General features: G+C 42.8%; 1 protein-coding gene across 3 annotated transcripts in view; it reads right to left on the bottom strand.

The window, feature by feature from the left end:
- igdcc3 (immunoglobulin superfamily, DCC subclass, member 3) overlaps positions 1 to 26,213 on the bottom strand; it is a 56,308-nt gene that overhangs the window by 21,635 nt on the left and 8,460 nt on the right. For all 3 annotated transcript variants that reach the window (XM_053866772.1, XM_053866771.1, XM_053866773.1), the window contains exons 3-5: positions 2,049 to 2,193; positions 1,791 to 1,921; positions 810 to 947 (exon numbers count right to left, since the gene is read on the bottom strand). In XM_053866772.1, coding sequence (XP_053722747.1) covers positions 810 to 947; positions 1,791 to 1,921; positions 2,049 to 2,193 — 414 coding nt within the window. The remainder of the gene's footprint in view (positions 1 to 809; positions 948 to 1,790; positions 1,922 to 2,048; positions 2,194 to 26,213) is intronic.

Here is a 26,213-nt window from a genome sequence, read left to right as displayed (position 1 = left end):
CACTCCATTTAAATCTTTATATAGCTAACTGTCTGTTATTGAGCAGTAATGATGGAACTGAAATCCTTCTTCTTTTCTTACTTCCGATTCCTGATTTTATATACATTTAATATCCCTCTCCTCTGTGACAGGTGGCTTACGGACAGGTAAAGTGTATAAGAAGTATCATTTCCCCATACAAATCAGATTACGTTCAATCAACTAAATGTTCACCTTGAAAGTTTAAAGGATGAGCAGCGCGGACAGCAAAGGACCTACAAATCAAGTTCTTGTTTCGGGCCCCAAGGTTAAGTTCTGCTGCGCCCATGTCCCACACTCTCTTACTTGTCATGCACCTATGTGCAAGTAACATCCGACTGACGAGCGGGATCGGTTCCAACCCACCGGTCGTAAGTCACATTGGACGTAAGTCAAATGTCATTAAAAATAGCTGACGCGAGGGTTATAGGTGCTACTGTAGTGGTAGATGGCTGTGTGAGAGTGACATGCTGGGATACTGTGCTGCTGTAACCAGCGTACATGTTGCCGGGCTGCTACATGCTGCGGTGTCAGACATTGAATAAAAAAAAAAAGCATCTGCTGGCCGTGGTCGTAAGTACGGGTGGACATAAGTCGAGCAGGTCGTAAGTCGGATGTTACTTGTACTGTACCATTCATTTCACCACCCAGAACATGCACAATCTGTTGCTACAAAACATACACTTCCAAGCCAGGTCTACATGCTCACGGTGCCGTATTGCTTTACTAATACATCCAAGCACCATGTCACAGGCTGTGCATACCTTAATGTGATTAGGATTTTATCTTACCCAGTCTGCTCCATGACACGATGGGCCTCGGGTAACCAGTGGCAACACATTCCAGAATGGCAGTTTGGTGCACGGTGAGTGTGAGGTTCTCTGGGCCCACAAGGATCACTGGCTCTTTGTAAACGGAGGACTGGGAGCCTGCAAAAAAGCAGCATGACAGCAAAACAAGACGGTATGATGGATGGCTTCCTTTAATTGGAACACTCTGGAGTGCATTAGCTCGATATAGTGCATCTCCTGGATGGGGCTGAGAGACAATAGGATGGGAAAATCTGGGCAATAAGACGGCCGGGTAAACAACAGGGAGCGTGGCTGTTGTGGTGGAGTGTTGCCGACACAACTTAAGACAAAGGCAGAGCAAACACTCAAGGGCAATCTCCACCACACTGTGGACGTATATTGATTAAAAGCCCATGTGTCCGGAGGAAGGCATTACACCAGGGGCAATAATCCATACTACATTTTTTAAAATAATTTCAGCCGCATATTACAAGATAGTACACTGACTCTGGTTTCTCTGTCAAACTGATAAATTGTGAAATGTTCTAACCCGAAATAATGACTGTACAAAGTCGGGGTTGGCCGGTACCAAGAGTCCAAACCAAGATGAATGAAGGTGACATTTACGTCACAGGCGCACAAAAGAGCCAGCTGGGCACAAAATACTTCCAAAGTCGGATCTAGAAACAAGCACTTAATCTCCATTGAGATACTTTGGATGCATGTGAGACTGAAGGTTAAAGTTAAGTTAGGCGAAATTGGTTGTTTTAATTCAGACGAGAAATGATTCAAGTTTTGAGAGATTTGTTCCACTGACGAAGTTTGAAAATATCCCCTTGAATTTTCTCGCTCAGTTTGCTACGGTGAACATGTATTGTGGTCAGTGCAGCAAGAGGAGGCTCCACCAACAAGATTATGGCAAGAGGTAAAAGCTAAGGTTCAAACCAAACAAAGAGCCAGATATGACCACCAGCTGCCGACCTGAAACGGTGAGTATGGCCTCGGTGCTGTGTTTCACTCCGGCGCTGTTATGGGCCACACAGCAGAACTTCCCGCTGTCCTCCTCTCTCACAGCTGTGATCTGCAGGACTCCAGTGGGCAGGAGGGTGTACCTACAAGAGCAAACAAGATATGAAACAAGAAACATGAGCACCAAAAATATGTGACAACTGTTAAATTACCAACAAAGTGCTGCCAATTCTCATTAGTGTTAAGACCCCGCGGCGGGCTAAATCTCACCTCTTGTCCTTGGTGTCCACCGCTTGGCCGTCTTTTTCCCAGCTGATAACAGGCTCTGGAAGGCCATGGATCTGACACTGGAAGCGAGCCACGCCTGACTCCTCCACATGCACAGACTCTGGTTGGACATGGAACGTGGCCATGGCTGCGGAGGGAAGAGATGAGCATATTTAGGGGCATGATCACGTAGATATAGAGAGTATATAGAGAGTATAGCTAACAAGGAGCTACAAGGGACACACATGTTGAATTACTGTAAAAGGCATGGTTTAACAAGCATCATGCAGCAGTCTCCTCTCTGTTTGTATTTCTTTCCACATCACAGTCAATCCATCTCGCCAACAAGTCACACACCTTCACTGAAGCAACTTTCTTCCAGAAGGTCAGAACACTAACAATCTCCTGCTGTGCACTACACGTGTCACACTGCAGCTCTGGAAACTTTTTGGCACAATCCCAAAAGCTCACACAGAGCTGACCTTCAAGAAATATAATCTATAATTCAGTTATACTAAAGAGAAAATACACTTTCAATGTAACTGTATAATAAGAAGGGACGCTCCGATCAGGATTATAATTCAGACACGTTTTTATATACCTCTTCACGGAGGCAGACAATAGAAAAACCTTTATGAGTGCAGCGATTATTCTGTCAAAAGGACAACAGAAAAACATTTAATTCGATGTGAGACGTTGCAGGTGAATCTCTAGAGACTGTGCTATGTCCGTGAAATACTGTAGTGGGACTCTGAGACAGAAAGCACTGCATTTATGAAAGTTTCCACTCCGGCTGTTTTCAAAAGTTTCAGATTCAGGTGGCTAATGAACGTTGCACCCGACTTCAAAACAACGTCGGATCCGGTCGTTTCCGTCTCCGTGTAAATGGCACGTGAGAAAGGCTGGTCATGTAGCTCGGTGAAATTAATAATTATTTCTTATCGTTCTAAATGTCACGCTCAGCCCTGCGGGTGTTGCTAAGCATCAGCTGCACTAAGAGCCTTCTGCTGAGGAACCAGTGGTCTCACTGAAAACTCTCCATCCATTCATCCTCATTGGCTTATCTGTTGCCGGGTCGCGGGGGCAACACCTTCAGAAGGTTGCGCCCTTTCTCCAAAATCCACCAGCTCCAACTGGAGTATCCCGAGACGCTCCACGGCCAGTGTAGAGAAAAATTCTGTATGTCTTCCACTGTTGCAGGGAAGCAAGCATGGGGAAACCATGCAATGTTGGGGAGACAAAGGACGTTCTCATGACCATCCAGAACTGAGGCCAGGCGGATATCATCTTTTCATATCAACAAATGTTTAAATTCAACTGATCCAATCAAACATGGTGCTCCATATTTTACATTGAAAATGTAAAAAAGGTACATGTGATACTTTGGATTATGAACTCACAAAAACGAATATAACCCATACTAAAAAGCAATGAGTGTAAAAAATAAATTGCTCAGGTTTTTGAGAGGGAAACAACCGGCCATAAACACTGCGTCTTAAGAACAAAGACCAGTAGAAGAGATCAGTACTATCTCCATTTACATGTGCTTCCACACAACGTCAGCAGTATCAATGGCAGCACACAGAGCTTCACTCATTCAACAAATCTACTTGGACATAACAAAGGCGGCATCGTAGGTGGAGTCGACAACAAACTCAATTAGAGCGAGGCCCTTTTCCTTCTCCTTCTCCGCTTTGCTTCTTCGACACAAGTGCACTCATTTAAATGCCAAGCGTAATTAAATCAGATGAGGGAGGACTTATCAGAACATGGGTAGCATAACAACCCCAACCAAGCTTATGATTGTATAACCCCCCGCCATTTCCACACAGGAACTGGAGTTAATTCAGTCATCAGAGGATCCAGCAGGGGGCCAACCAATTGAAGAGCAAATGAATCCTCCTTTCATCCTTGTTCAATGTCATTTGAGTATATATATAGATATAGATAGATAGATAAATAGATAGACAGTTAGATAAATAGATGGATGGATGGATGGAAGGATAGATAGATAGATAGATAGATGGATGGATGGATGGATAGATAGATAGATAGATAGATGGATGGATGGAAGGATAGATAGATAGATAGATAGATAGATAGATAGATGGATGGATGGATAGATAGATGGACGGACAGACAGACAGACAGACAGACAGACAGACAGACAGACAGACAGACAGATAGATAGATAGATAGATAGATAGATAGATAGATAGATGTATATAGTTTTAAGGGTGAACATCTCACCCTCTAAAAACAGGTTCACCCAGGTGCAAAGTAAAGCCACCGCTCAGGGGCATCAAAGTGAAGTGGCTCAGATATTGTGCCCTGGATGTCGTCTTGATGGTAAGGTATTGTGACTGGCCCCAGGGGTAAAGCCAACACACTGGAGAGACTACATCACACAGTTAGACTAGTAAGATATTGCTACTCCCTGGAAAGTCTCGACTTCTCGGCCATACATAATCCATCCGTGGGTGAGGGAAAGACAATGGATGGAAAATCTTCTTCTTTTTTTTTTTTTAAACACATGACAGATGAAAGTAGGAACTGTTGAATACGTGTTTTCATTTTCATGAATTGACTGAGCTCCCTCTTCCTGCTCAGAGTAGGAGTCCAACACAGTTGAATGACTCAAAATGACTGATTTAAGCACCTGCACTCATAAGAATGCTAATGGACAAACGACTGAGAGAGAAAAAAGTGACACTTCATATGGAGTGGTAGTACCTTGGCTCCATCAGTGATTCAACACTGCAACTGTTCCCCAGTTTAATGAGGGCTCTGGTATTCTCTGCCATGAATTGACCTCAGATCAGTGAATGAATTTAAACTTGTTCAGCGTTCTTCGGCTCATGCAGTAATATTTTCACAGAGCTGTTTGGCAAGATATTTTTTTTCATTTGCTGCATTACAGCATCGGAGCTATAAAACTGACAACCCATGATAACTTTCAAATAGATGAACAGATCAATAACATCACAGATATTTTTTTTCTTAAATCTGTAACAAAAAACGCAGTACATATTGTTGGCAGTCATGTGTATTATATTACAATTCACCTATATTTTTTGTCAGCAACAGTTTCCAACGCTGAATTTAGTTTTTCACAGTCAACTACTTTTAGTTTGGAGTGAATACAGAGTGTTATCAGTCTAAGAATGTTAGGAGATCATGCAGCCAAAAGTTCCTTCACTTTTCACTACACGTTTTATGGAAAGAGCTGAGCCAGAGGGCAAATCTCTCAAAGTGTTCATGAATTAAATCCTACTGTCTGCCAGGACCTCTGGGTCACAGACAGTAGAATCAGATAACGGAAGTTAAAAATAAATAATAAGTAAAATATTGTGTCTAAATAAGCCTAAATACAATGTACTAAAATAACTGATGAGAATATGTACACAGTACATGTGAAACTACATGTGACCTCAACAAGTGTATATAAATATAGACGTACCAAGACATCATTCCATGTTGCTAATGGAAGGTTAAAAAAACACTTCCATCACACTGCATCAGTGAAAGCGCTGAAAGCAATTATGAGAGCAGGAGGGTTCAATTTAACTGGTTTTCCTGTCCAAACATAGTGCGAGAAACCTTCCATCCTCTTCAATCAACCAGGAAGTTAAACAGTACATTATCTAGAAAACTGCATTGATAATGCAATACATTGCATTTATACATTAATGAGACACTCTTGGAAACCTGTAAACACTAAACACATTCAGATACAACCAGATTGAAAAAGATCCAGATCCAGACTTGCTGGAGAATTCCAAATGAGTTCACATCCACATAAACAATGAATGACTAAATATAGACCTTCAGCGCTGACAGGCGTCTGATGCACTGGTGTCAAGAAGACATGATGTCGACTGATCAGGATGTTGTGCGTCCACCGGCCAAACACCCCTCAAGGGCCCCAACCTCGGCCCTCATGCTTAAAACATGTCTTCTCTAAGGGGCCTCCTCCCCTGCTGCTATTGCCACATGCACAGAAAGTGAAGAAAAGGCAACACACACATACAGGAAAGAACAGAGCAATGTCTTCACAACTTCATCATTTACATAGTGTTTCTACAGTGCAAACTACAGCAGACAGAGCACAGCTCTCACATATAGCCTCAAAAACAGAGACAGAAACTATGGAGGAGGCTGCCTCAACTCAAACCCACGGATAAATCAATCCCTCTTGACATTGTGGCTAAAGACGGACACACATGCAGCAATAAAGGACTGTCAGTCACCCACACACACCGGCCCCTCCGGACCACTGGTGCTCTTGTTATTCAGTCAGCCTTAGCTAAATGTTGACAGACACTTGATCAAACACTGTCCACTGCCAGCGTGAAGCTCCAAACCCAAATGAACCAAGTCTAATTACCACCATAAGGAGAGGAGCGATTGGCTTGAATGCAAAACAGAGATCCATACACACATGCAGCGGGAGCAGGCGACGACTTCGGTGTGCGACATGACAGCTGGAACAGTAGAATGACAGGGAAATATGAAGTAACGTGACACATGCCCACTTACGGGGGGCAAATGAAGACAAGTCTGTCAGAGGAGGGACAAGTGTCTTTTTTGGGTCACAAGCAGCAAGACGTTTCAGTGAAAGCCAATGTTATTTGGTGCAGCAGTTCGACAATAAAAAGCTGTTTTACATAGCTGGCTATTACTTGACACTACTGTCATGACATACCTAACTTTTTACAGAATTTAGCCAAACATACTGCATTTTCACTTTACTTTTGGGCCGAGTTGGAAGTGGTTCCCAGGAGCAGAAGTAATGGATGGTTTTATTTTTCAGGCATTTGAAACAATGGAAACAAATGGAAAAGAAAGAAAGTCACACGTACAACTGAGTGAACTATATTTAGATCCAAAATCACCTGTAAATAATGACTGAAAGGCTAAAAACCCAGGAGCCATGAAATGCGCTGGCTGGTGCACACGTTTGACCATCAGTGCCTGGAACCAGCTAATGAAGAAATAACGATTAAATAGCAATTACCGAAATAACCCTTCTTTTTTGTCTAATAGCCCCAAGGTAATGATCCTTGTCTTAATTGCTCATTTTGAACCCGCGCTCACACACGCGCATGCAGTCATTTCTCCCGACATCAGCAGATGATCTGTTGACACATTTATCTCGGGGAATTTTCTCACTTCATCACCTTGTTTGACGCTCACCTCAACCCACCCTCAGCCCTCTGTCGCCCGCTTCCTTGTCCTCCACCACAAACATCTAATCACTTTGATGGCTTATTTGAATATTCCTCTGAACATGTGCCGACACGTTTTCCATGATTCATGGAGGCGACAGAGGTAATGATGCCATCACCAACACCCAGCGCCGCTCTAAGCTCTGCTGTAATGCTTTTACTACGCCACTGTATTATTCCCTCTCTCTCGCTCACCTCTTCATTCCTCGGCTCACTTCAATGCACATGGCCACAATTTGCTGGTCCACACCTCTCCCATCCCCCGTGAGTCCTCTCAAGACGGAGATATCATTACGCACATGTTGTTCAAGCAGGGGTTATGACTGCGCCACCCCCCCCAACCGCGCCCCCACCTTGGTATATCAGTAAAAGAGCAATGAGGCCCATAAATAATAGACAGGGCACACAGTGATGTTTCTGCATGGAGAGCCAACAATCCAACAGCCTTTAAATAGCCCCCGCTTTAAATAGCAAAATCTGCGCAAAGCCCCGGAGATGACATTTTAATGCAGGTGCGGTGTTTTATTGGCTACCTGCAACTCAGGCTCACTCTGTCTAAATTCAAATTAGCATCCAAGCCTTGGCTCGGCGGTGATCAATCTGCTGGCTAGTGGTGCATAGTGTTTATCAGGTAGAAATGGGCTGCCCATGCTCCACTTGTCTTCAACTGAGGCGCACTCATTTCCCTCTTTAATGCGTCGGGTCATCAGCGCGGTCCTGCGTTCATGCATGGAGCCTCAGCGCAACTGTTGGGCTGCCACTTACGCGGCAGATGTCCAGTGAAACCTTCCCAATGTCCTCATTGGCCATTCAGATTTAGGTTAGCAATGTTTATGGAGGAAGAGGCCAATAACCTGGAACCCTGGCTATTGCTTTCTGTAATTCTTGACATACTAAGCAGTCAACAAGGTCCAGATCTATCTGTTCAAGCACCTTGTTTTGCATTTATATAATCTTCTTCAGTCGTCTATAGCAGTGTTTTGCTGTGAGAGAGTGTCAGGTGTGCTGATGCAGTTTCACCCAATTTCTCCAGAGATGGACGCGGACAATATGATGTCATTAAATCATGAACGATTAGAAACTGTTTATGAGCAACCAACGTGAGGAGATTGCATGGATTCGGTCACATTCTATAGATCTTTGCAGACGCTACACGTCCATCACTCGCAGCGCGCAATGCTCCTCTGAAGAAGCCGGTCAAATGTGGAACTTGGAGTTGTTTTAAACATGACGCGCCTCTAACCTGACCACATACCTTCACAACGGAATGATGGCGAGTTCGCTGCAACGCCAAAGACTGGCTGCGCCGCGACGCTAACAGAGCTAACAGCGAATATGACATCTCCCTTCCAAACTTTATGGACACTGATAGACTGTCAAAGTTTGCTTCGTGGTTTAAAAGTTAGTTAAAAATCAAATGCAGAACCAAACAAATGCGCTCCAAAATGTGAAGAGAGAAATAATAGTTAGTAGTTATGAAGCAAGCGGAGGCAAAGAATGTGAAAGATATGTCTGGAAATTCCCCCGAACAAGAATCAAAACATACAAAAGTCATTGTAATGAAATCATAACATTTTTTATTAAAATAAATAAATAAATCATTGCCATATTGCCCACCTCTTTCTGGAAACGTTTTTAAACAAATACATTTTCTGCTATTTGTTTCTACAAATATCACGCCAACGTCAGAAGCTACAATTTTTCACAAAGTGTCCCATCCCCTCCTGGCATGCTTTTATTTTGTTCAGCCATTTCCTCTTTCACTCTTGTTTAACTTCTTGGTTGCTCAGTTCCTTGTCCTGTGCCATGAGTGTTTTCATTAGCGCTTCCCAGTTTTGCTTCCTGGACTCCAACCGTTTTCTCCATTGGAGACTTCCTTTGTTATTGTTGGGCCAAGTCCCATTTATATTGGCTCAGCAGTATTTGTAATGAACTATTTAGTGTCTACAACTTCCTGCAACCTGCTCCCCGTCTCCACCTCTTGGTTGTTACAATTTCTACATACAATTTTCTACAATTTTTTTTAAATATTACAGAAATAGAAACTAAGCAACTTTTTCAATGAAAGATTATTGAAAGATTATAGATTTGTTTTACATAAAAATCAGTCTTCTCTTTAAAAAGAAACACAAAAAAATAAAAGGTATAAATGTGCTTCGCCACGGTGCAGAGATTAATAACGTAAACTAAAAATTCTAGTTTGGTTGAACACTTGTTGCACTCTGCAATTCTGTTCTTGCTCTCCAACACGTTAAAAGAACATTGTATGCAGACAAATGTGTGAGACACGGGTCGAAAAGACGAAATCATTTGGAGCCAGGGAGTCGGTCATCGGTGAAGTGGAGGATTGTGTTGCCAGGTTATTACAACGGCACCTCTGAAAGTGGAGTGGGTTGCCTAGAATTTTTGTCAAAGGTGTCACAGGGCCCATTTTCCACGGCACAATTTTGTATTTAAAAAACACATTCTATTACAACGTGTTGTCGATTTGAAGCAAAAACCATTGTGCAGACTTGCTCTTCATTTTGTCTCAGTGGGTGATGGCATGCCGCTATTCCGCTTCCGAATATTGCTTATTTTGCACCATTTGGCCAAATGCAATATGGCTGAAAGATTTAATGACAAACTTTTTTTTTGTGAATTCAGGCTCACCACATACCAACTACCAGTCATTCCATCGTACGTGCTTATTTGATCTGCGATAGCACGTGGTCTTGGTGACTTTTTGTGTGAATATTTGTCCATCCGTACGTACACTGCAGGCAGCTGACCAACTGAGCCTGGAGTCCAATTCTTCAGCCAGCTGGAGCTGGAATAGCATCCATCTTCACTGACTGAAAATGGCTGGCAATAGACTTGGGAGTACACCTGGGTTCATGGCGGCAGTTAATAACATGACGGGGAGGATGATGTCCGAGGTGGGTGAAGACAAAGGAGGCAGGTCTGTTGTGATGGGAAATGTCCAGTGAGGAATTATAAAGCCTGTCAAACAGGACGGTGCGAGCTCTGCTAACCGGTCTATGCTAATGATTCTGCGCACTCCATTTATCAGCATTAACAAACAGTACCTCATCTCTGCTCAAGCTGTCCCATCGAATGTTCCTGGATGTGCGCTCATGTTAGGACCGTCATCTAGTTGTCTCTCCCAAAGGGGAAAACCCAAGTGAATTGGCTTCTTTAGGCCGAGCAGCACGTGCAAGTGTTGATGGTGTCCTTAGTCTGTTGTCTTGATCAATACTGCAGCGTGTGTGCAGACTGAATTTAATCTCACAAGATTGATGGCTGCTATTACGTCCCTCTGTAGGGGAATAGGGGGGCAACATCCCGACAGAGGCAATCATTCCTTTAATGTGTTTCTCGTTCACTTAACCAAATAAGTTAATGAAAGACTGTGTCGACCAAATAAATAGCAGCCTCACATTATCGAAGAGGCAAGGCTCTGACTGAAGGACCCTGTCAGCTGTGCACCGATATGAAAGGAGTGATGGGATACAACCTTCCTTTATCACTGATGTGGGGAAGTCTCATCCAAAACAAGGGGGGGGCGTGAGATGGAGGAGATGGTCACCATCCTAATGCTGTGTCATGAGACGCCTGTACATTGTAGCATATTAAAGAACCCACTGCGGATATTCAAGAATCAGTCTAGAGAGGGCAAAACTACTCATCGATTCTGTGACACCCGCGTGACTCTAGTCCAAGCCATGTGACTGGATTCAGCGATGAAACTCAAAGAGAATGATGTTGTATGTTTTCGGCGACAGTGACATTCTCCCAATAACCCGTCGCCAGATTAAACAATGCAAATCAATTTCATGTAATGTCTCCCAACAAACTCGCACTTTTACTGCCACATAACATGCAACTACGGTTCATAACTCCAGCGCTTTATGGCACACGCCAGAGCACAGTGTCATTACAAGCTGCAGCTAGCTGTTTACTGCATTATATTAAATTCTAATTAGAGCAGAGTGTAATAAAAAAAAAGACCACACACACACACATACAAGTCATTGGTTATACCTGACTGACCAGCCAGTACAGGACGATGGCAGCATGTCATAATGGCTTGGGCATCAAATCATATCAGTAAAGGTACAATACAACTATAGTGAACTTAATAAAATATGATCTAATTCATTTTGAAACACATCAATGGCAGGTGACACCTAGAAGTTAGTGGGATGTTTGAGGAGATAATGACATTCACTATAGTGTTGTGAAGACATCAACCAAGATGGTGGTTGCAGTATGAATTGCCTAGCAAAGAACATTTATGTGAAAAGAGAATGCAACAAGAATTAACCAGATTAACAATAAAATGTTAATTTCACTTTTTTTTTTCCGAGAAATGCCAGCAAAGCCGATCTCTTTGGAGGACCAGAGATGAGAAGCAGCAGAACTTAGGACACACAGGTGTGAACAGAGCATTTTGAGCGCTTTTATGTAAATAAAAGCTGGGACAAGTTCATGACTCAAGTTCTGAACATTGCTGTTATTTGTTTCAGGAGTCGGTTTCAATGCTGGACCCTGTTTTCAAAACTAGTTTAGAAGTGATCCTCGTGCTTTTTTAAGATGGGTCCACCACTGACCTTTCTACAGAGCAGACAGCTCCACTGCACCTGCAGTTTATAGACCAGTGCAGCTTATGCATGAACAAGATCTGTTTTCCTTCTTAAATTTATTAGGTGGGTCTAATATTCCGGTGCACTCTATTGACCGGAATTTGTCAATCAAATCCGTCCTGATAGGATGGAGATCCTGGGCAGAACCAAGAGATTCCAGAGAGATCAGTCTCTTGGTTGACCCAGCATTTCCCCCCGAAGGAGGCAGAGGTTTTTAAGAGGACGAAAGTCTGGGCCTCTTGGCTAAGGTTGCTGCGTTTTTCCTCCTCCCTCAAACCTGCAACCCATCAGGTTTCCCTCTGTGGCTCCTGCACTATCTCCATCACCGTCCTCCCAATATATCCGCAGTCTCCTCTTTACCCTTAATCCTTCCACTAAACCCCCCTACCCTCACTTAAGCATGCAGGACCAATTAAAGAGTGCCCCATTAGAGGACCACAGATGTTGATATTTAAGGGATTATTGAAATTATTCCCAGTGAGGACTCGATCAGATTAGAGACAGCTAAAAGTGCAGGAGCTGCAGGGCAGAGGAAAGATCCAGAATCCAGGATCAGAACCCAGACAAACTACTGGAATTAGACTGAGATAACATCTGAATTTCTTTTGTTTTTTTCGATGTGCCACTGCAATAGTTTAGAAATAAAACTAATAAAAGTGTTTATTTAAACAACATAAAAGAGTTCCATGAACAGATTACGACCCCCCCCAAAAAACCCTCTTGCTACTCATTCAATTAAAAAGATTATTTTTCAACTAATAGACTCAGGTTGGTTAATCCTAAACACACAAAACACACAGATGGCATTCAGTGTTTCTTAAATTAAGCAAGCTATGGAGTAGGACATTTCAGTTCAAAAGCCATTTTTCAATAAAAAACATTTTTCTTCAGGTCCAACTTGGGGTGTAAAAGTGCTTACTATTTTTGCATAATACGGAATTATCCTTTACCTCTGAGAGCTCAGAAAAAAATGCTTCCAAACTTGGAAGCTTGAAGAAATAATAGGATTTTCTCTTGAAACCTTTTCAGCCTTGCAGCCAGAAAATCACCTTATTAATGATGGCATGTGGTGAAACATTTCAAAGAGCCTTATTAATCTGTTTATTTTTACTACACCACATGTAAGGAACAGCGAGTGTGAAGAAGTGCTGACACGTTCGCATCCACCAAATTAGACTGCGGGGTCTAAAAGGTTGAAACGAAGAGTGAAGAAACCTAGTAGCTTTGTGGAAATCACTTTATATAAAGACTACTTGAATAGAGTGACATCACTCCTCATGTGTGCTCACTGCTTCAGAAAGCAGTAAACTGCCCACACTGACATCAAATCCAACCTGTGTTCCCAGAATGAATGCTATCTGCATTTGGTTTTTTTTCGCATCCACTGCTACACAATACCAAAGTGCATGTCTGCCATGCTGCCATCACAGGGAGATGGAGAACTTGAACGGTTTGAATGCATTTTCCCCGACATCTGGGGCAAAATAACACCTAGATTTACATAGAAATAGCATTAAATTCTTCTTTGGCTGGTCTCCGCCTCTTGTTTTGTGCAGCCAGAGATCGGCGGGGCCCACAGTCAGCACGTAGGTCTGAATAACAACCTGGACCAACATTTGGCATCACAATTCTACTGGGTGCACTGCCTATTACTTCCCCCTCATTTGATTACAACTGTTGAGTTAGGAGGCCGTTCTAAGGAGACAAGGATGGATCGGCATCTGACGCTCTGCCCCTTTGTGCCACCGCCTCTTTGTCATTTTGGTCAGCATGACATGATGTGAATTTTACTCTTTTCTGAAGCACAACAACCCAGCAAAAGCGTTCATATCACGCGACTCTGACAGTGACTTCTAGAAGGGCACGGTCTGAGTCGAGGGAGATGGATGACCCGGCATCTGGCACTCCCTCGAGACGTGCGAACGATGCAGGGTGGGACGGACCCATCCGCTCCGCTGCATCTCACAGGAGCACAAATCTTGTGTCTCTAAATGGCCACGCAAATCACTGTGACTGAAAACCGCCCAGCTGACACCCTGGAGCTTTTAGGAAGCAGGGAAATTAAATCAAATGGAAACTTGAATGTCACCATCTTGTCAGACCTGGAGGATAGTTGGGGCTATCTATGTGTCAGTGAGGATGCATTAAGAAGAAACACTGCATTGACTTGTGCATATCTGTTTACAATGGTACATAAGATATGCCCAGGAAATTGGTCTCTTAGATGGATGCTGGTTGATTTGCCCTATGACTACAGAAAAAGACACAGCAATGTGACTCATTTCACACACACAATGACGGCAGCATTTGTAGCATACGTATCTCCAAGAACAAGCTCACACGTGGTGGCACTCAGATCTGATATAAAGAGAGACGACAATCTCCCAACACAAATGCATGATAAGATGCAGTAAAAATAAAGACACAATTATGTCAGTCTGCAATGTGAAAGTGACATCTATAAAGGAGGCTCAACCCATTCCCACTCCCAAGACCTTGCCTATTTTCGAGTGTAACTTTGTGTGCAATGTTGACGACAAAGGCTTCCTTCTGAAACGTATACATTATATGACCTTTATGTAGGCCATGGCTAACCGCAAGCTCAGCGTTTCTTTCATGTGGCTCGCATCCCACGCCGTCAGGAGATGCCACAGGAACATGTGGGTCACTTGGAAAGCTGAGGCATCAACATGTGATGTGGATGTGCCTGCTGTCAGCACCATTATGGGACGCAACAGTCCACTTGAAAATATTTGACACCTTAGTAGAGAGAAATGTCTCTCATACCAGGTTAGTAGATACAATCGTAATCTAGTGGAAGGGGAGATGGTCGATGATGAATTGAAATGTGACGCACACATGGATGAGGATGAGCATCGTAAATACGAAAATTAAGAGGGAAAAACAACAAAAATAAAACATGTATTGAGCTAGTCAGTAAAAAAAAGAGGTCTCTCATGGATTAATATCCCAAATAGAAAGAGCACAATAGAAATAAATCACACTGAACACAACACTAACAGCCACTGCTGGCACTTTGGCCTTCACTGACACGAGCGCAAACAAGAATGATCTCTCTTGTTCCTTAAGTCTGTCACTCACGGCCTGTCATCCTGGATGTGAGGACCAGGTGGGAGAGCGTGTTTCCAATGGTTGAGTGATTCCCGGTGCTGTTTCCTGCCATCCTCGCTGACTTGTGGACTCACCGCTTCAGAAATCAATGGACAAAATGTCAGTGGTGTTTTATTGTGAGCTGTTGATATCTGCATGAGAGCTGTCAGGTGCAAAACAACAGGCTATTGTTGTTACCCCAAATGTTAATGCTTAAAAATAATGTTGTTTCTCTCCGTTGTCTAACGGTGTCTAATGGAGAGTTCCAAAAACTGGAATCTCACTTCAATTGGGAAAAAAATGAATGTGATCCTATTAATCTATTCAGTGCAGACCTCCACTGGCAGATTGTGCAGAGTCCCAAAGAGAGGAGAGGTGAACAAGCTCTCCAAATAAATGGCACTTCTGCAGGTTGCTTCTGGAGTGTCAACAACAATATTGTCTCACCCACACAAGAGAACGTTTAACTTTGGTGAGCCTGGACGATTATTTTTAGATGTTTTTCACCTGAGCACTGGAGCTATTTTAGGAGGAAACGGCAATTCAAATGTCAGACGTGATACCTGTTGGCAGTATGATGGAAATGCTGAGTAGAAAACTGTCAGTAGGCGACAAGTGAGTGAGAGTGAGCTGTTGTGCCGAGGGAGGCATGGCGACACCAGTCCAGACGCCCTGCTACAAAACACCTTCTGAAAGTGAATAAATGGTGCAACAATGATCTTCATCTTTACTATGTTCAATGTTTTTGTCCTTGCTTCTAGAAGAAGATGAAAACGCACTGGAGATGCTTCCTTTTGCTTTCATTGCAATCGAGGTTGTGAGTCTCTTAATGAGATTCCAGTGTTACTAAGACTCATTTGCAAGTGCCATAAAAATATGACAGAGGCAAAGAACTGGAACAGCCGCCACACGCTGTTCTCATATAACCTTAGTTTTAGTGTCATTTCAGGGGAGATTGTTCAAACAGAACTGAGTCCAGGGACGCAGACTCTCCAACGCCCAGCTGCACACGAACACGCTCACACACTTATTCACACTTAAATATGGCAGGGGTGCTCCGGCTGCATGTACTTACTCACATTTTACACAATGAGCTTCTCGTCTCTGTCCACGCATGTCCATGCACACACTCGCACACGCAGACACGCCATCACTCCCAACCCTTCCTGCTCCGTCAGCTCAATGGACACTCATAATGAGTTTTTTCCCCGTGTAAGCCAACTGGCAACCACTCAAGGGAATATCCCACTCTGAATTGTTGCCATTAATCACAATTTGGGGCAACAAGGTGGCATCATGTGTGTGGCAAACGGAGATATGGGGGGAGAACGGGGGAGTGGACAGCGGAAGAGCAAAGGAAGAAGGATTATGTTGACAGATAGAGCAAGTAGTTTTGAATATGATGGTGACTGATACTGACACATGTAATAGACTCAGAGCCACTAAAGAATATATATATGTATATATATATATATATATATATATATATATATATATATATATATATATATATATATATATATATATATATATATCATGATGGTTGCTATGTTCAAGTTTTTATATCACCTTTTTTAAACTGAAGCTCTTTTAATGTCTTGAAAATATTTGGATAAGAATTTCAATTTTATAAGAATTACAAATACATTCAGAGTCGTGGAAACCCTGGCCATTGTGTGGTGAAAAATACATCCCTGTTTGCTTTTGTTCAGTGATTCCTCCATGTTTGTTGTTGTTGTTATCATCCTAGCTGCGACATGACAAGGTTCCGTGTTAAAAACTGCAAAACAAGTCGTTCTACATTGGTGAGATGTCTATGATGTTTTGAATGATGTTTTTATTGACCCGGGGCTTGTGTGTTGATGGCGGACACAACAGTGAAAGAGGCTGTGGAGGCTGTCATGAGAGATGAGAGGCATGTCCGAATCCCAGATAGAGACCACTTCAATTCCTGCTCATTTAGAAGACTGTTGGAAATGAAACTTGGTGCGGTGGAACGGTTCCTATCTGAGCCTCTCCCACCTGCTCACCACAGACTCCAGACACCCTCTGAAGAAAACACATTTTTGTCTTGCTTGTTCTTTAAGGTAAAACCAAAAGGTTGTGTAGAGAGTAGGATGAACATATCAGTCACAGAGTCCAGAGCTGAAACTAGAACAGCATCCAAACGGCTGAAGATGCCACCCAGATATGCCGAGCTGGACCCCAAGAGAAGGACAGTCCACCTTTTCTTCTGACCGACAACCATATGCCTTAAAAAGAATACAGTTGAGTGATGCTAAATGTAACATTAATTGCTGGTTGTCTGGCTTGTCTTTTGTTGATTTCTAGCAGAAAAATAACTGTTGTTGTATTTATACATTTCTTTGAGCACAGCGGGGGCTGTGGCCAACACACAAGAGTGCAGACCTAAGACCCACATGAAGAGACAGACAATGCAGTGAAGCTTGTACGGAAAGAAAATCTATACTAGCCTGTTAGCATTTGACACAGCCTTGGTTTTTTGACATCCAGAGATTGTCACCGACACCTCAACGCAGCTGGAGGCGCCCTGCCTGCCGCCAATTATTTCTTTTTTTTTTCCCATTGTCTGTCTTCTCCCTCCCTCCATTTACCCTTCCATCCATTTAGGCTGCCAGCTGACTGTGGTCACCTGGGATATTGCTGCCCTTTGCTGATCCCACAAACCCCGCACCCCACTCAGAATCGCCTAATCCTGAAGAATTCATGCTAATGCAGCCACTAACCTCCAGCTTCCTGGTGCGCACATGTGCGAGCCCTCTGACACGCCCACCAAACGGAATCCAATGAAATAAGCAGTGAGGAAGAGGAGCAGAGGAGGCCTGTCATAACCAGTTAATGTTACCAGACAGTGGGTGAGAAATGAAAGCCCTTTGTCTCTGCCCACCTATAGCGGCTGTGCAAACAAAGACTGTGCCCATGCTGCAGTCTCTCCAGTGTCATTGCTTCCCTATTAGATACTGAAATACAATATCTGCTCATTTGTCAAAACAAAGTGGCTTTAATTTATAAGAATAGCGAGAGCAATAAAGAACAATGCCAAGGTTACTGTCAATAAACAAATAGATACAGAGCATTTATAATTATAGTCTCTCTATTTTGGGTTTGTTGTGAGGCAAACAACTCCCCTGTTCTATTCTACTTTTCACATGGTTTATTGTGTAAGATCTGCCTATATATACATATATATATATATGTATGCATAAAGCAAAAAAAACAAAAAAGTAGAAATTATTACATAACATTACATTGCATTAAAAGTGTGCCAAAATTGAACGTGACACTAATTTATACAACTAAATATATATAATATTACTGCAAATTACTGAGCACAAATGAAAAATAAATCACAAACATTGTGAATGAAAATGCTAGAAATCTAAAAAGTGATGTAAAATAGAAAAATTGATTGCCAAAATAAACAAACATGTTATGGTGATGTTCAGTTGAAGTTAACTCACAACAAAATACTTTTTCAATGTTTATATCAACTGGCAATCAAGATTACCTACACAGTATATGACAAACACAAAAGAATAAAACATTTCTGCATGGTGCATTTCATCGTTCCAACTCACAGGAGCCGCATAAATCCAGGGACAGTGCCACATGAGGCCCCTGGAGTGCTGCATCATTTCTATGAAGTTCATATTCAGAGGATTCTAGAAAACTCACTGCATTAAGAAAAAAACATCACTTTTGTTGTCAAGAAAAATGCCATAACATCGTGTTTGCGGAAATAAGACTGAGGTTGACAGGGAACACACAAGTCACCCGCAGTCTGACAGTCATGCTCTCATCTTGTCTGTTCCCTGCAGTGGATGGGCGGGGAGCAACCATAAGCTGTCAGGCGTAAGCACATATCACAGGCTTCTCCAACCTGCCATCAGCCAGCTAACGCTCTAAAGCTGTCGCACCACTCAAAAATAATGCCTAGGCTGGCAAATGGAGAGGGCCATTAGACTTCCCGCATCATGTTTCATCTCCCGGGCTATGAAACGCTGCTCCGTACCAATATCTCGACAAGACACCAAACCACTTCTGTTAACAAAAACCAAGACACCTTCATAAAAATGATTAAAGAGGCGAGCGGGGCGGATGATACATTTTTTATTCGATTATCAAATAAACACATCTCATGTCATGAGCAGCTACACAAAGATTGGCAGAGGACCAGCGAGAGTGGGAACGCATGCTTCACTAATTTTAACGCCTTGGCTGCAGTCCTCCTGTGAGCATAAAGAACACTCAGGCAGCCACCAAGTCCTGAGGGCCCGCTATTATGTTAGCGTTTCCATTTTTTTTTTTAAGGTTGTTATTATTCTTTGCCATTTGGAAGCGTCATCTTTGTGAGGGCACTTTTTTATTCATAGTTACTTCAATAAATGTATTTAAGTTACATCTTTTTCACTGTTATTCATTTGTTTGACAAAGAAAAATGAATCAAAACATGGCGGCTCTTTACTCTGAATCCGTTTCAACACGACAGTCTGGATTCAGGAATTTTCAGGAGGATTCATCACTCTCCGTCCATCACTCTCACCACCAGGTAAGCATTCTTTTTAGCATCCCTGTTCATGTGACAGGACAGAAACTTGACAATAACGTATGTTTAAAAATTACAACTTTGGGGTCATGGGCCGGGTTTTTTCAGCAAATTCCGACAGCGGAGGTCTGCTCCATAAAGCAAAGCGAGCCCACTGGTGGTTCTTTGCATCCCACCGCCTGTCAAAAGCTGCCCTTGAAACAAAGCTGTCGGGGTCAAGAGGTCACAGCAAAGCACCGGAATGGAATGTTCCTTCCTGGTTGAAGGTCCGGCCTCCAGAGCCAGAGGGGCCCGGAGATCATTTGAGACCACCGACACATGGACCATCTATTTTACTCCCTAATTTTCTCCACTTTCATCTCTGTCTGTCATTTATCGATGGCTCCTCTTCACATATTTTGCAACATACTGTGTATTTTAGCGGTGAACGCCCCAAACAAACGCATATCACTACTGAAATCCCAGTGTGTTCCAATCTATGGGCATAACATGGAATTATGACAGTTGGACTTCTTAGATGCACACAGTTTTTATCAAAATGCAAGTGAACCACTAGTGAAAACGACAGCAGAAAATCCAGATGTTGCCAACAGGTTGTCAGGAAGAAACTGGCCAACCCGAAAATCTTTCATCCTATGGCAGCTGCAGCCTCTTCTAATTGGTTTCTGAGGAATTCATTCCATCCCTGGTGGCTGATTTCACACAAGTGGAGCCTGACAAGCTTTTAACCCCAAATATATATTAGGCACTTTGTTGAGTGGGAATGAGAGTCGACTTGAAAACAAGATAGTTTATTCCAAATTACCAGGGAAAGGGAGCCCTCCGCAGCATCCAAATGATTCAAATGAACGTTAAATTGCTTTTATTCAAATACTTTAAAAAGCGTCGAGAACAAATGTATCAGTTGTGAGAAGGTCGCTGATGTGCTGCATCTGTTGCGGCATACGGTGCAACAATGTGTGCACATACAAACAAAAGCTGAGGCCATTCAATCATTTCCTCACAATATGTCACTGCAGCTAGCTCGCCCCGAGTCATTATTCTTTTTATGAAAATAACAGCGCAGCGACTGAGATGTTCTCCATGAATGTCTTCATTACTTACACATTGTTTACTGCTGACAAATGGCCAGGCATTTCTAGTCGCCTACTTAATAAAACACTGATAGCAATGTGGCGTTGTGGTTACCTTCTGAACAGCACTCACACATATTTGCATTACCCTCCCAACGTCTTGCGCGAGGATGAAGAGTCTTTGTTTGCTGTTTCGTCGTTTTTTTTCCTGTCGATTTACACGGCGTTTGTTTTGGGCACAGCACTTGGAACTGCAGCTCACACTTGGAAACTACGGTGGCGTAAAACTTCAGTTATTACCATGAAAAATGTATGTGTTCTTATTGTTTACAAGAACAACAAAATAAATTGGCAGTCAAATAAGAGAGACTATGTTCAAAACAGACCAAAAAAATCTAATAACTATCACATCATTAAATTCATATTTAGCAGCCCTGCCACAGACTTACACCACTGCACTGCAACTGAAGATTTGATAGACTGGTTTAAACATTGTACTTCATGCACACCAATGCACAACTATAACAACGCATGTAATAGTTAAAATACATTTTAAAAAAATCATTTGACAACTTTCCCAGGTAGTTTTAATGATAATGGTCTCACTGCAGGAGCATGATGTTGCACAACAGTGGCAGTGATGAATCGGTGTCCCTCTGGAGTGAGTGAAAATGTGCTTGTTTAGAAAGGTCTGGGCGAGAGAATCGCAATGCTGTGGCACCTTATTTTACTGCCAAAGCCAAGGTCACTGCCACGGCCCTGGGGCCATCAGACAGGGGGATGGGTCCCCATGAGAGATCAAGCAGGAAGCTCTGCGTCGGAGGAGGGAGACCATATTGGATTAAAAAAAAAAGGGGGGGTGGGATTGTGGCCTATTGCACACAAAAAGGTCATCGTTTCCCAGATAAAGCCCCCTCTCGCCATCCAGCCCCTCATGACCTCCGACCCGTCTATTTCTAAGTCACTGGTGAAAGAGAGGGAGGAGATGGGGGTGGGCAGGCTGCTGAGGGAGACCCACCCACTCCGAGTCACTGTAACAAAAGGGGGGCCTCACTCGCTGCGAGCCCAGTCAGTCAGGAGAACAAACGCTTAGGCCATCGCCACAAAGCGAGCCGCACATCTCCGCAGCCGCAGCCTGTGTTCCCAGCCACTCCACTGCCCGCTATTTCAGCAGCAACAATGGCTGCCGCTCTGCACCCAGAGGACCCCTCTCACACAAGCACACACACGTACCGCATGAAGGTACACAGGTTGAGGCCCAGAGGAGAAATGCTGCTTGCCCATCACTGACCAGCCTTTGTCATCTCCTTCTCTACATTTTGGCCCGAGTCCTGCTCCAACTTCATCAAAACACATGCAGATTTGCTCCCACGTGTACATCTGCTTATCTGGAAGTCAGATGGAAGCACGCCTCACCACTGCAACTGTGAGTATTGTCACCTTGGATTCAATGCAAATCCTTACTAGGCATATCCAGACAACACTTGCCATTGATAGAAGAAAAATGTGAATAAAACGACAGAAAATAGATTTTCTGAGAGCTCTCCTAATATGAAGATTCATTGTTGATTCTAAACTGTCTGTAGGTGTGAGGTGGTCCGTCTTGCTGCGTCTGTCATGGACCGGCTACCTCTGCACAGTGACTACGACAGGCTCCCGCCTCACGTCGCTGAAGGACTAAGCAATGAAACTGACAGATGAACGTTCCAGTCAAAGGGCTCTTTTAAGAATCTATTCTGAGTCAGCAAACATTGCTGACTATTCCCATCCACATGGCTCCCAGATGTTTTCATACAAAATTAGTGGATTTACACTCATAATCTTCAAGTTTTCCTCCCCATTTTTAATCATTATTAATATTCAATTATCTATATGTTCAATTATGGCGTTTAATCTGTAGAGCACCCATCTGTCTCTGAGCCATTGAAGCAGGGTGGACTTCAATCTACAGCAACCCTGGAGCATTATGGGTTTGATTTTGGAATTTGTTCTTCAAACCATTCCAGTTTCAACCAATCAAAAATATTGATCACAAAGTATTCAGGGAAACAAACTTGTGTGCAGTTGTAATTTTCATTTGTTTAAAGAAGAAATTTGAGGAGTTTTGTTTTACAAATCTTTTGTCCCAATCTCAGCTTATCCCCATAAAGTTCCCACTTTTATTCTTTCTGAGAGGTGCGTGTCGATCTTTAGGACGTGAGAAAATCATCACATCACACCTCTTGACATCAGGAAACCTGTAGTCTGAAGAAACTGGGGAAGACGAAGCGTGATAGACAGGCCAGCTTTCAAAACCAAGTCACTCCTAAATGCATGAACATCGGTCTTTTACATACCAATATAGCTTAAGGTGCCGTTTCATCTTGCGAACAGTGTCGCTAAGACGTGGTAAAGCACAATAAACCCCCTTTAACATCGGTGCTGCAACAAAGCAGAAGACAGGAAATAGGAGTTTTGTGTTTTTATTAGTGGACGGTGCAGACCCAGTAAATGCTTTTAACTGGGCAATCGAGCCATAAAGTTCTGTTAAGTGTAGTGAAGCACGGAGACGGGCCAGCTCCCTGGTGAAGCCTGCTGTCACTGGAACACCAGCACACACTCGCGCTTATGTCCTCAGGTGGACCTCAGTAGACGGCGACTTCTCCTTCACTTAATAAGATGTAAGGACACATCAATGGGAAAAAAAAAAAAAACAGCAAGGCAAATGGGAATTAAGGAGGAGCGAATGAAACTGAAGAACTGACCTGAAGTGAATGTCTGAAGTTAGTTGTACTAAGTGGAACTGTTTGCATAAATATACAATGAAACAATTGGTCATTTACAGCACATTAAAATCAAGGAATTCCACAATAAAATGCTCCTTTGTTAAAACGTCAAACTGAATGATGCCAGTTGAACAGAGCTTTTGTGTGGGTGGATTATAAAGGCACCATTAGCCTCCGTTGTCAGTTGACTTTACCTCTGCTTCCCTTCCTGACACCTTTGACCCCTTTCACTGGCAAATTCTTCTGATGAGCGTCATCGATAAGTGAACGGAGCATTTTCACCCCCTCTTTTTTTTTTGAAGGTCTCATCATCCAAAAGATGGATGGCAGGGGAGGGGGTCCAGGCGCAGACTGACACAGAACTTTATCATTGTGTCTTGACTCCAAACTGCCAAACAATTGTGTAAGTAGAAAAGCACAATATAGTTGATATAATGTACCATATATTGATGATTTTAATGGCAGAACTGAATAACTGAAGTTATTTTTTGCCTTATTTTTAGTCAAAACAGCTCACCCCACTTGAGCTAAGATACATTCACCTCAGAACTGACATTTCAGCAAGACGGAGGAGCTTCTGTTTAGACAATGCAATCTCACATTTTTTTACTTATGTTGCAGTACTTATAGATTCAAATACAGTGTCAGTTTATCTACTATTATGGCACAGAGACAACCTCAAGCACAAGGTCATTGCACCCACATGCACAAGGGAACTGAACACTGTTTACACTTCTTTACAAACGGAAAGAGGCAACATATATTCTGACACATTTAAACAATTGAACCAGTTATTAATCTGTCTGTTGTGTTATTTAATTCTTTGACTTGACAACTATCCAAACACACTCCACTACTCTGATTTAAAATGAGGAAATAAGTAACCGGACTGATTTCTCATTTACCTTGTTCATTTCTGATTAAAAACCGAGCAGTGCTCGAGATGTGTGAGGTAGTTTTGTAGTCAGACCACGTGAGTGCAGCTGAAAAACAAACTGTTTACCTCCAGCATCAGACTGGTGGATAAGTGAACCAGCAGCGCGCTGAATATGATTTACCATCACAACTCATTGCGCATTCATCTGCACCAGTGCCGTAAATATTAATCAACATCCACCAATGCAGCGTGACTTATAAATGTCTTGATTTGTAGTTGAATGTGTGGCGTTTACTCAGCAGCAGGTTACCTCACTTTTGACAGGATTAGCATCAAACGTGGAGATGCTTCCACGTTCAAATGTCAAAATAAGCTCATTTGGCATGAAGGGGACTCGTCTATGCTACATGACTCGCTCCGTGGCCAGCAAGTGAAGGAGAGCAGGGAGGCACGGGCAGAGCCAGGGCGGGGTTTGCCTCAAAGAACAAAGGGAGCTATAAGGACAGGGATGGCGCTTTCACATTCACCGAGGCAGGAGGCCATGAGAGGGGTGGGGACAGGGAGCTTGGAAGGGGATGGGGCACCACCGCCAAGCCCTCCGAGCACGTGCAGGCGCTCCTTCAAAGCCATCATGCAGACTAACTTGAGAGCCCATCCTCACTGCTGACTAAGTTGCCCCACTTTTTGCATGTTCACTGAAACACCTTTGACCCTTCTTATTTTTGTTATTACACTAAAGAAAATAATAAAGGGAAAATGAATGACTACATGGAAAGCTGCGTTGTCATTCGGACTTGTCACGTAACAAACAAACAAATCTCTGCACAAAAGTCACCACCGACATCAACAATAGAAAGGGGAAGTCTAACAAATGATTTACATTTTATTCCAGCTCTGTAACCTACAGTGTATTGCTGAGGTAGAGAGAGATTTTGCTTTGCTGCCGAGAGGATTGACTGCACACTGAGTCATGGCTTTAAGCTTCACACAGAAACGCTTGACCCCAATGATGACACGGGCAACTGAAAATAAGCATGAGCAAATAGCATTCAGCGTAATAAACACATTTTCTGAAGCAAATAGGCAATTCATGGAAATTCTGCCCAACAACGCCCGGGCTGACAGGAAATGGAAACATAAATCACCCTGCAACAAGGACAAAAACATAAGAGCAAAAGGCTAAAAGTGATAAAAGGCTTCATCCGAGTCAAGGTTGTGTAATAGAGCAGGGAATTTCTACGGCTTCACTACCGTGTCAAGTCACCATCTTTTTGAAACAAGCGACTCGATTATTTCTTACCAACATGGTGAATTACATGTTTTCAAAATAAAAGCACACATGAAAAAGCGTTCAATCTAACCTGCTGAAAGTATGTCAACTTCAGTTTGATGGGATATATATTAATCATATTGGGTGCCCCAAAACTATTCACTGTGATGATAAAATTATATAGATTGAAATAAATAAATTACATAATAAACAAACAAGAGGAGTACTTTTAAATACATGGTTGTAACATTTGTCGTTTTGAGCAAACAACGAAAATGAAAAATGAAATACAACGCTATAAGAACTTCTTTTGCTTACATTAGGAATTGTACTTTTGATTTGAAATTATTTCCCATGCCATTAATTTATATATTTAAACACCCAGTAAAAAAGCAGGGAAATGCTTTTGACTCCTTGTAAGGTGTCACAGTCACAGAGCTAATCCTATAAGTCTCCGCTGCGATGGCATCAGGCCTCTATAGTAAGACGTGACACTAAATCAAGGGAAAAGCGAGCATCAATGTGGCTGGCTGGCGACACACAAAAGGTCCCAGGTCAGAGTGTGGCCGAAATCTTGCAGGCTCTTTCTGATCAATACAAGAGAGGAAGAGGAGATGGGAAGCTCTGTGAGGAGAACAAAGCGGCGCTGGAA

Source organism: Synchiropus splendidus, chromosome 5 (assembly GCF_027744825.2).
Source record: "Synchiropus splendidus isolate RoL2022-P1 chromosome 5, RoL_Sspl_1.0, whole genome shotgun sequence".
Lineage (NCBI taxonomy): Eukaryota > Metazoa > Chordata > Actinopteri > Syngnathiformes > Callionymidae > Synchiropus > Synchiropus splendidus.
Note: the sequence above shows the minus strand (reverse complement) of the source record. Positions and strands in the feature narration are given on the sequence as shown.